The sequence below is a fragment of the Felis catus genome, chromosome X (genome assembly GCF_018350175.1).
Source record: "Felis catus isolate Fca126 chromosome X, F.catus_Fca126_mat1.0, whole genome shotgun sequence".
Taxonomy (NCBI): Eukaryota; Metazoa; Chordata; class Mammalia; order Carnivora; family Felidae; genus Felis; species Felis catus.
Genome location: NC_058386.1, coordinates 85,665,635 through 85,677,869, shown reverse-complemented (window position 1 = coordinate 85,677,869; position 12,235 = coordinate 85,665,635). Strand labels below are relative to the sequence as shown.

The 12,235-nt window shown below is 35.4% G+C and overlaps 1 protein-coding gene across 3 annotated transcripts in view; it reads right to left on the bottom strand.

The window, feature by feature from the left end:
- The window catches only part of NRK (Nik related kinase), a 138,548-nt gene that overhangs the window by 48,462 nt on the left and 77,851 nt on the right, over positions 1-12,235 (bottom strand). For all 3 annotated transcript variants that reach the window (XM_023249087.2, XM_019824123.3, XM_019824124.3), the window contains exons 5-9: positions 11,892-12,017; positions 8,685-8,795; positions 7,115-7,205; positions 4,095-4,225; positions 2,395-2,449 (exon numbers count right to left, since the gene is read on the bottom strand). In XM_023249087.2, the coding sequence (XP_023104855.1) occupies positions 2,395-2,449; positions 4,095-4,225; positions 7,115-7,205; positions 8,685-8,795; positions 11,892-12,017 (514 nt within the window). The remainder of the gene's footprint in view (positions 1-2,394; positions 2,450-4,094; positions 4,226-7,114; positions 7,206-8,684; positions 8,796-11,891; positions 12,018-12,235) is intronic.

Here is a 12,235-nt window from a genome sequence, read left to right as displayed (position 1 = left end):
GAAAGAAAGAAAGAAAGAAAGAAAGAAAGAAAGAAAGAAAGGACCCAAGCACTTAAGAAGATCCTGGCGTGCAATGGTACAGGTCTTTTCTCCTCTGGGAACCTCTACATCACCCTTTTAGTGAGAAGATGTTCTCCGTGCCCCCCCCCCCTTTTTTTACATCTCTGTAAAAAAAAGGACCTCAGAGTCAATTATCATATAATTGTAACTTTGGAGGGCCACCCCCTCTGAGACGGTAATTATCAAAACCTGGAGGATTTCTACAGTTAAGTTAATGACGATCATTTCTATCCAAAGTTAATACTCCAGGCAATATAGGAGGCTGGTGAAAGACCAATGTTTTAGCAGAGTGGCTATTTCAAGTTACTCATCACCAAAGTTTCAGCCTTCTGATTACTTATTTAGGCATGTTGGTCTTATTTTTTCTCATTGTAAATTAAGAAACTCCTGGTCCTCACACATCTTTTGTAAGAAGTTTGCCATTTGTGTATTCTGTGCAAAACTCCTTCTCTGTAGTCCTTCTGTGAGTTTGCTCATTACTCCTTTTTTTCTCCCATGATTTAATATTTTGGAATGAAAAAATTAAACAAAATAAAGGTGAATTAGGAAGTACAAATCTTCAAAATGTAGAAAGACAGTTTTTTTTAAAGACATGGTAAGGAACATTCCAAAACAACAAAAAACATATACTCTTTGATGCAGTCATGCATCCTAAAAAAACACATACATCAACACTCATATGAAATACCATATTGTTAAGAGAAGAAGGAGAAGAAGAAGAAGAAGAAGAAGAAGAAGAAGAAGAGAGGGGAGGAGGAGGAGGAGGGGGGAGGAGGAGGAGGAGGAGGAAGAGGAGGGGGAGGATGAAGAGGAGGGGGAAGAAGATGGAGAAAAAGAAGAAGGGGTAGGAGAAGGGGAAGAAGAAGAGGAAGAGGAGGAGGAGGAGAAAGAGGTGGAAAAAGAAGAGGAGAAGGTGCTGCTGCTGCTGCTCAATCTAATATAATCTAAACATGTTTCACAAAGACAAATAATCAAGAGGTGATGAGCAATAATATGTATCTTCCCAGTCTCATTTCAATTTTATATATGTGGCCATCACTAAGTTTTTATTCACCCAAAACAGATGCTTTGCAGTTCTGGGGGCATGAAAAGAGGGACAAGTTACCTTTATTTCTACCCCTTGAAATTACTCCCATTGGACTTGAAACACAGTATTAAGATATTTCAAACTTACAAAGCTTGTTGTCTGGACATTGTGCCGACAGACCATGCAGGAACGTGGGAACCTATAGGATCTCCTTAGAAAGGGATAAGCAAAGAAATTCCACTCCACCCACCTGCCCCTAAAAAAAACACTCCAGGTATTTCTCTCACTTCTCTTCCAATGACACAAGGAATGTATGTATCATTTATATCTTTAGATTTAGGTATTGAGGACAGTAGATATGCCCTGCTTATGGGTGTCATACATTAGATGGCTATCAATCATTTATATCTAAGTTCACATTTAATTTTCACTTTCGTACCAGAAAGCAGTGTGCTGAGAGAACAGAATACTAACAGATCATTTAAATGATGGGGGTGAGGAGGAAACAAGAGGAAACTGAGTCTTCTGAGCAATTAAGGACACTGGAGTTGCTAAAAGGAGCAAGGAAGGCACCAAAGGTGAGCTGACTGACTCCAAATGAAAAACAAACAAACAAACAAACAAAAAACCACTCACTTCCCAGAGTTGAGGATTGGTTTATTTTCAGTGAAACACTGGAAGATTCTCTTAACTGTCATAGTCTGCAGCAGTAGCAGTGTGTGACTATAAATGTTCTGGAACCTAAATACTCTACCAATAACTATGTACTGGAAAGGCTTCAGATTCTCATTAGTTATGACTGTCAGTACCAAATAATTTTGATGCTAAATTGAAATAAAACTCAATAAGCCTAAAATAAAATATCATAAGAGAAAAGCACAAACTCTTTATAGATATATCTGGCCATTCTGACTAGAACATTTGATAATCACTCAGAAGTCCAGTATTTACGGTTTGGCAATAGTGTGGCATCTGTCTGACCAAGACAAGCTGACTGGTGCAAGTTGCAGATTTGTATAGCATGCTTCCCTAGCTTTTTTTTTTTTTTTTTAATTTTTTTTTTAACGTTTATTTATTTTTGAGACAGAGACAGAGCATGAACGGGGGAGGATCAGAGAGAGAGGGAGACACAGAATCTGAAACAGGCTCCAGGCTCTGAGCGGTCAGCACAGAGCCCGACGCGGGGCTCGAACTCACGGACCGTGAGATCATGACCTGAGCCGAAGTTGGCCGCTTAACCGACTGAGCCACCCAGGCGCCCCGCATGCTTCCCTAGCTTTTAACAAATAAACATCATTTTTACTCACGAGGAGCCCCTTCAGCCATTTCAATAGCAGTGATTCCCACGGACCACACATCACTCTGCAAAAGAAAAAATGAACCCAAAGTCACCTAAACTGGAAAATTCATAGTATTTAGAATTTCAAAACAATCTTTGGTTGGGGGAGTGTCAATGCCAGAGCCATTTTATGGGTTTTCTACAATGAACCTTCATTATAGAATGGTGTTGTAGGAAGATGTTATCTAAGCTTGTGATCTGCCAGTACTACACCACACAACAGAACGATATGGGATAGGGTTCAGTGTAGGGAAAATTCATCTTGAATGTATTGCTATTGCTGCCTTAACTGAAATAACAAAAGTAGCTTGCTGTGAAGAAATCCAATCACATAGACCTATTAACTGTGCCCTCTTAGATAAATGATTTAACTCTCTGTACCTCAATTTTACCCTATATGAAATGGGGATAATAATGATATCCACCTCATAGCACTGGTATGAGTATTAAATGAGATACCATATATAAAAAGCATTTTCAGCAGTTACTTGAATATAGTAAATTGATAATATAATTATTGTTATTCTAGGAAATGATATTCCAAGAGGATCAAGGAAATTATCCTCACTATTAACTGTACTTCGTTTAGAACGTGCAAAGGGCACAGGGCTGTAGGTACACTGGCTGGCTGGATGACTCCTAAACAAGTCAATTGAATTCTGAGAATCTCAGCTAATAGAGTTCTTAGCTTCAAATGATTGTTGTGATGGTGTAAGTTGAAGCTTTCTTTCAATTAAATGAGGCTAAAAATGAAAAAAAAATGATTAATATAGGTGAAAGTCCTTTGAAGACTGCAAAAAAATTTGTACAGGCATAAAGCATCATTTTTACAGCAAGCCACCTAAAAGAACATTATGCTTCCATAGTCTCCATAGCCTGTAATAGCAATAGACTATAAACTCTCAATGGATCTGCTTGCAGATCAAGCAGAGGGCATTTAAGGAAAAGGGAAAAGAGATGAGACTTGAATTAATCAACTTCAAGTATTGAGCTCTAGGTTCCACACAATGAAGCCACAATGAATTGTTTGGATGACTTATGATGTGAAGACTGAATGTGGTTTTTCCAGTCTATAGCAAATGGAGAGTTTTCTTTCCACATCAGGTTTTTGAAATGTGTACATAGATGTATATTGTCCAAATTGCAATTTCAGTGGAAATTTTAATAAATACCATGAATTGTTACTTAATTTGTCTATTCCACTGATTTTCAGTGGTCTGGAGGTGAACCATGACAAGGATTTTCTCCATTACCCTGAGTAATCGAATTATTTTTTATTTTCTTTTTGAAGCTAAGTTACTGTGGGGATTAATAATTGGCTTTACATTCACTCATTTTTAGGTTTACAAAGTTCTCTGCCCCTGGAAGTTAAATTTCCATATAAAGCCACATAATATAATATTTTTCCCAAGAAGTTGCAAGCAACATGAACTAGACATTCTTCCTCAAATGTAGATAATTACCAGTGGTCTATGTTGTCTATATTCTTAGAAAATATTACATTTATGCATATAATCAAACCACAAATAAGAATAGCAGCTAGTCTTTCTTATTAGAGTTTAATGTGAAAGGAGTTGCCTGCTTTTTATTTTTTATCATTTACAAATAAATATTAGTTAAAAGTCCTTTCCAATCTTTGATTCCCACTATGTGAATCTTCACACTTACTCTGTAATCATAGGAGCGTCTTGGGTCCTCATCACAGTCAATCACCTCAGGTGCCATCCAGTATGGCGTCCCAATGAAACTATTTCTCCTCCCATTAGTTCTGCTCACCTGGGCACTCACTCCAAAATCCACTGCAAAATTCAGCATATGTCAAAATAATTAATCAGTAACAAAAAGCTCAATAAGTTATTGCTTTAACTTGGAAAGCCAATACAAAATCCACAATGGATAACAGATTTTCATTCCGGCCCAGAAAACTTTACCATGAAGTCCACTCCAGAAATACTGAGAATTAGGTTTTTGCTTCTATTTATGTTGGAAAGAGACTCAGAAGTGCTACTATAAATCTACAGTAGGTTTGGCTGAAAGTTTACCATGAATATTAAAAATAAAGTTCCATCAGTATACCCTGAACCTCTGAAGTGATAACATATGTAGTGTTTGGAACTGCCACCAAGCTGAAGGAAGACCAACACTATAAGCAACATCTAAGAAATCTAAAACCTATTAGTAGCTTATTAGGAAGCCTCGCTCATGACATTAGAAAGTCCTATTACACCAATAAAGAAAAATGAGTTTTCTGTTAGAATTTAGTTTAAGTTCTTCTACAGATCTTCTGAATCAGATGCATATATTTACTGTGGTATCTATATCTTAGGTTAGACTGTAAAAGTTCAGTCTTCTATTAATCTGTGGGATACATTATATGAAAATATTTAGTATGGTATCCTCAGTAACAGACAGAAAAAAGGCTAAAGTAGACAGGGGTTATTTAGTCCAGAAAAAAAAAAAAGATGAAAAATGAAAGTAGATGAAATTTTTCAGGGATGAAAAATGAAGTAGATTTTCTAATTTAGAATGGTTTCCAGGAATCTAGAGGATGGATAGCAACACTGTCTAAATAGTAGTTTGAAGAATTTAGGAGAATAAATGAAAAATTAAAAAGTTAAGAGCTTAAAGAAGTCTTTAAGGAAGGATTTAACAAGAATAAAAAATGCCTATAATATGTGCAAATCATCAGTGGGTATTGAACAATCTCATTATCTACATATTTTTGGAGAACAGGTTAAATCAGAGCCCAGCAGTCTCACTATCCCTGAGGGCCAACTTAAAGGGCCAAGAGATACCTATGAAGGCCATGAGCTAATGTATGACATTCAGGGAAGAAAATGAAAAGAGAAAAGACTAGAAGAAAGAGTGATGGATGGAAGAAAAGGAAACAAGAAAAGCTTGAAATGAAGACAAAAGTAGAGATGAGACCTCAACAGTGGTATAATTTAACCTTTTCTTTAATGACCTAGGGACCAGAATATAAGGATTACTTATCAATTGCAATTATAATATGATCATTTTCCAGTCTCATTCCTATCACTCCCTTTTTATGGCCTTGGGTTTTCCTTCTGCAACCTTCTCATAATATGTTGCTTAAAAATATCCTGGAATCTGAGAAATGTAAAACCAAATGTATAAGGGTTATATGTAAAATAAGCCTGATTAAATTCTTATCCATACTAAAAGGTCTCTCCCACAGAGTAAAGTACATGAGCTTTAGTGCATGGACTTTGTGACAGATTTTTCAGTGGCATTTCATTTACTTAACAATTTCTCTTCTGTATCGCAAATGGTAGAGTTTGCCAGAAACCTGACTCAAATATATGGGAGTGCTGCCACATGTGAACATAGTATGTATGTAGCCTTGCAACAGATTATCTATCCTGCACATTTGAATATGAGATCCAAATTCCCCCAAGGTATTGGCACAGTGTCTTAAAATTGTATTTCTAGCTTTGTAACTTTTAAACACATGAGACATAACACATTTTCTTGAAATTACTTTTTTCTTATTTCAGGAACGATTATTACTCAAGCTTCTTCTGCAAATATTCAATGAACACATTCTCAATGAATGAACAAAAATCTCTGCCATGGTTATATTTTTTATAAGGAAAATGGGAACTATCTTAAGGTCATGCTAGAGATATGGTAGAACTGATATCATTTAAAAATAATACAGGATTTAATACCAGTGATTTATATTCTATATCAATGAGGTTATCTGCCATTGCATAGTACTAACATTAATCATATGGTATTATTTAAAACCCAACCAACGATATTTATATTAAACATTAAAGGGTACAATAAATTGCACCCTGTGTGCCTGTGAGACAATATGTGTGGTTATTTTTAAATAAATTATGCCATTTTAAATCTTGGAATAGAAAGCCAGGGACTTTCTGGTCTTTTGATTTCTAATTCTGAACTTGATTTTGATATTATGAGAGCAACTGATATCAGTTCTTTAAATATTTGAGGCGAAATTCCAAAGAAGCAATTTATGCTTAAGTAATTTAAAAGTTATTTGATGTTCTTTGGAAAATATGGCTTTGTGATGTGGAAGAATTGTCTTTGTTTCTTGTCCATGGCACAAAAACTTGCACATAATAAATACTCAATTCAATTGTTGAAATAAATATAATATCTATACTTAATAGAGAGTAAAACAATGACCAAAATGTAAGCCTTCCATTATAATTTAAAAGTTGTTTTGAGGGGCGCCTGGGTGGCGCAGTCGGTTAAGCGTCCGACTTCAGCCAGGTCACGATCTCGCGGTCCGGGAGTTCGAGCCCCGCGTCGGGCTCTGGGCTGATGGCTCAGAGCCTGGAGCCTGTTTCCGATTCTGTGTCTCCCTCTCTCTCTGCCCCTCACCCGTTCATGCTTTGTCTCTCTCTGTCCCAAAAATAAATAAACGTTGAAAAAAAAAATTTAAAAAAAAAAAAAAAAAAAGTTGTTTTGAACTAATGATTCCAGAGAAGCAGTAAATGGTGCATTTTTCTCCTGCTCCACCTTCCTCACCAAACAAATTTTCAAAATTTCACTGGTTTTGCAAGCAATGAAGACACAGCCTAAATAAGTAGCAGATATTGTTAATGAAATTATAAAAAAATAGTTATCTTAAAGGATTATTCTCCATTAAAATATTTTGGGCACCACTTAAAGTACTGCAAGAACAAACTTACCAAGTTTTACTTCAGCATTATGAGTCAGTAACACATTCTGACCTTTGATGTCCCGGTGAATTACACGGTGTGCATGAAGATGAGCTAAGCCCTGCACATAGATAATGTATATTTATTTTAAAAGTCACATCAGTATATATATTTTCTTTCTTTCTGGTACTGTTCTTAGTATTTTTGGAAAACCTTTTGGTAAGAAAAATGGCCCAGATTTGCTTTTTTCAGACAAAATTCTTTATTTAGGCTGGAATTACTACAACCAGTTCCCAGAAATACTGCTTTTGGCTATAAGGAAAGGAAAATAAATCAGGACACCCATGAAAAGAAAAGAACACCAAAAAGAAATGTTTGTATACATTGGGCCGTTTACCTTCCTTTCTAGCCTCCATCTTTCCAACTAACCATAAGAGTGAAGACCTGGACACCTTAAATATAATAGCCACTGTTTTACTCTATTCCTCATTCAACCATTTCATTAATCCAGAATATTTTCTAGTCAACCTTGTAGGCTGAGAATTTGGGGGACTATGGAAATTCCTTTGAAAGCGTTTGCAATTTGTATTGGCTTACTATGTTGGCTCCAGCCTGTTCACCACTAAAACTAACCTGTGACCTGGCTTCAGTGAGATTTCTCCAGATAATAACTGGGGGTTAATAACAGAAGTAACAGTAAAAACAGCTAATATTAATTGAATCCTTTATTTTGTTTTACTTTATTGCCAGGCACTGTGCTAAGTGCTTTACATGAAGGAAATTATGAAGCTGTCACTGCAATCCTTTGAGGAAGGTACTACTATCACCTCGTATTATAGATAAGAAAAGTGAGATTTGGAAAAATTAAGTAACTGATTCAAGGACACACAGCTAATACATCATGAACCAGAATTTAAACTCAGTATAGAGTTTGCACTCAACTAGTTACACTATTAGCACAAGTGAATCCAATTAAGATGGGAGGAAGGACATTCTAACAGTATATCAGTGGTCCGATTCAGTTCTGTTAATATCCTTCTCGGGTGACCCTAAGCACCTAAGCCACACAGAAAAATTTGAGTGTGGTAGATCAAGAATATTGTTCTCATCCAACTTGGTATTCAAAATGAAGCAAGCTTTAAAAGTAGGGCATTCTTCAAATAGGATATCTGTCTGCAAAATGGTTATGGATGGTTTGGGGCCATTCTGTAAAACACGGACTTTTGTCTCACTTTTAATCTCTAACGATATAGTGCAGCTTTTTTTTTTAAGAACTCTAAAAATCTGAATGATGTAATAAATATTCCAAGTGGTTATTTCTATGATCCAATGAACACAATAGTCTAACTGTGACAGAACCATTAAAGAGCAAGGCTTGGAAGGGCCTGGTTACCCGTATTGCAACCTATCTAAAGTTAAGGACATAGACATCACCTGAAAATCTGCTTTCTCTAAAGCCTTTAGGTCTTTTTTGGTATCCTGATCCAGAGATTATGTTTAGAATTCTTAAACCAACCTGTATGAGCAAGTATAAAGTACACTGCATATATTACTCCCAGGTATTTTCAAGGCAGGGGAGAATGACTATATGAAGACTCACCTGAAGGATTTCTCGGCAGATATAAGCAATCCAATCTTCTTTCAAACTCTGATTTCTGGTCATTCTTACTACATCAGTGACTGAGCCTGCTGCACATAACTCCATCACCATCTGCAGGGAAGTCAGCAAAGTGTCAAGAATTAGAAAGTAATTCTATGAAAATATCTGGAGAGTTTTAGTCCATATGGCTTGTATTTATATGTAATGTTAGGGATTAAGACATTGCAAATACTGGCTCAATTGTCTGGTGGGAGTCTCTAAAGGCTAGTGGAATTAAAGAGTTGGAACCTATCCAAAGATCAGTGGAGGGAGGGAAGGCAGGTACCACACCAGGGATATTTAACCAAGAGGTAGAATTTGAGCTAAGCCTTGAAGGATAGTGTTTGGATATAAAGAGAAGGAAGAACATTCAGTTTATTGAAAAAAGAATGATTATATTCCTGTAGAAAGCTTGTGCAGGAGACAAGACTGATGCCTGGAGTGCAACAGAAAAGATCATTGAAGGAACAATTTGATTGCAAGTGAAGAAGCAGGATAGAAGGATCTCAAAAGAATTTGCACTTCAACATTAAGACTAAATTTGTTTGTTATTGTTGTTTTGTTTTGTTTCTGAATTCTAAATTTTAAATTATTGTTTCCTGAGATAGTGGCAAACTACAATTTCAAGGGGTAAACTATCAATTGTATTCCTATAGGGCATTTTTTCCCAAATGACTTTACTGCTAAGGAAACTCTATTTTAAGGCTATTATCACTGAAACCATCTTGTTCAGATGTTACTTTATTAACAAAAATTTCTCAGAAAATTTATCTTTTTGCCATCAATTAATCAGGTACTAAACTAGTAAATTTCCTTTCCTATATTAGCTGGCTAGAGGCCTGGACAATGTAAAAGAGAATATATCTATTATAATCAACCCAACAAACTTTTCTTAAGCACAGGCTTCTGCATTAGTGCCCATGTCAAAACCTCTTTATAAATACAACATGTTTTTTTAAAACTGTAGGCAAGTTAATTATTGCTGTAGATGAAGGAAACCTAAAGGATATGCCCCAAATCATGAATATGTAAAGTCTACCTCATTTCTTGTTGTAATGCTAACATTTTCTTTTCAGTAAATCATTCCTTTAATTTATATTTGTTCACAATTCATATTATTGCATATCTTTCACATAAGTACACTCTCACAAAAAAGAAGAGAAGAAATTGCCTAACAAAACTAATTATACAGAGAAACCACGAAAGTTTAATTTTCATGTTAACTGTATTAAATGGTCACAACATGTACAACTGTGGTAATGGAAGAAAAGGGGCTCATTTTGAACCATGACAAACATAAATTAAAGCCATTCATTCAGATGTACCCTGGAAAAATCTTGCTAATGTTACTTAAGTCAGAAGCGCTCTAGTCTTAAAGGAACATAAAGACATTTTCAATTATTTTCCCAGCTTTGTAAGCATGATGTCTGGCACATATACTTTATAAATGGTAATTATTTAGTCATTTACTTACTTCCTATTTGTTCTGATTTATATGGGCAAGACAGTGTAAATGGTCCCATGAAAACTCTTGCCTCCACAAATAATTTATTCATCCTTCAGATCTCAGTTCAAAAAAAAGTTTATTAAAGAAGAGTTTCTCATTCCCTACTTAACTTAGATACCTTTGTTATTTGCCCACATAGAAGCATGTTATTTCCCTTCTGACAAATTATATACTCATTTGTGTGATTATTTGACTGATACTGGTCATTGCAAATGGACTGTAAGTTCCAACAGGTCCGGGACATGTTTGTTCAGTTTATCCATGTAATCTCATAATCTAGCAGAAGGCCTGGCAAATAGATGGTTTTGAATAAATATGTTGAATAATTGAATTAATTGAGTACTGATAAATACATCTAATAAGGAGACTGCCATACAAGCAAGAGGAAAAAAATTGTAAGTAAAATTATATTAAAAGACAAATATTGTATGCCAAAAATATACCAATAGTCATTAAAGGTGTACAGCAATATTTAATGAAATGCCAACTGGAGTTGTCAGATAAAAGAAGATTTACTTAACTGGACATTTGGAATAAAATGGGATTAAAGTGAAGATGTTTAATTTGGTGGTTTTGAAAGTGTGGTACCCAGACCAGTAGCATAAACATCATCATCTGTTGTTAAAAAGTGCAAATTCATGGGCCCACACCCCACACCAATGGAATCAGTAACCCTATGGGTAGAGCTCAGCAATCTGTGTTTTATCAGGCTTTCCAGGAGATTCAGATGCACACTAAAGTTTGAGAACCACTATTTCAATTCAGTTCCTTGTTGAAAATATTTCTATAATGTCCACTGCCCTGCTTCCTAAAGTCCATTATGTAAAGTGGAACAATCTTTCCTTGACAACTGAAGGTTCTTAAAATTCTTAGTTATTATTTTGAAAAAAAAACCAATACTATTCTTGACTTGAAATGGAAATGGAAATGTAGCTAGCAATTGACACTGACCCCATTTCTGTTCTAAATATTCCTTTTGAAATAAACATATCTCTGACCAGAGCTCATTTTCTTGTTATTTGACTATTTCTGCCATAGTGGGAGGCAGCAACATTCTGGTAACTGTAGCTTATGTTTTAGTTACCCTATACAATTTATATCTCATTGATCTTTAATTTGTGACAGTATAGGCATAAGTAGACTAAGAAAAAGATAAGTCAACTAACAAATTAGAAAAAAACTTCCGGGAGTTATGTTTAAACTTCCAGGAGTTATGTTTAAACATAAGTGCATTTCCTTAGAAAAAGTTAAATGCATCCATATGTTCATGCTGAATGCTAATTAGAATTGATACTTATCCAGTCATTATTTGCAAGTCCATCAGGTAGTCTCCTTAGCCATACCTCTAATTTACCAGCAAATATACAGAAAAAGTTAAAAGCAGCAAAACGATATTTAAAAAGAAACATGTTAGATATTCCCAGTGTTCATTTGAGTCCTCCTCTATTTTACTCTGAAGACCCTTGCCAGGAACTTATGTTACTTTTCCATACTTTATTACTCCCATCTCCAGGAATCAGAACACATTTTGTCATACTACTTTGAGCAGTGGAGTGTTTAAGTATTCCTGTAAGTGCACAAAAGTGCATCTCAGCTTGTGAAAATGTATTTCCTCAAGTGAGATTTAGTCTTAGGAAATAAGATCAAGGTTAAATACATACCCAAAGTTGGTGCCTCTGGCCAGGGGGGCTCAGCTTGAAAAAAGCACCATAGAAGGACACAATGTTTTTGTGGAAAGAGTACTTCTTTAAAAGGTTGAGTTCAGTCCTAAGATCCTCTTCCTCATCCTGCAGAATAAACAATAGACAATAAAATTCCTAAACTATGCCAGTTAATAACTATGGGATCCTAAACTAGAGTAGAACAAAGGAAATTCTATGGCCACCCATTATACCCCACAGCAATTTATAATATAATCTCAACTAGAATTATCAGAGAATGGAGATCTCTGGTTAACCGGGAATTTTGGAGAAAATAAAGCTTAACTGAAGATCTTTTAATTTAG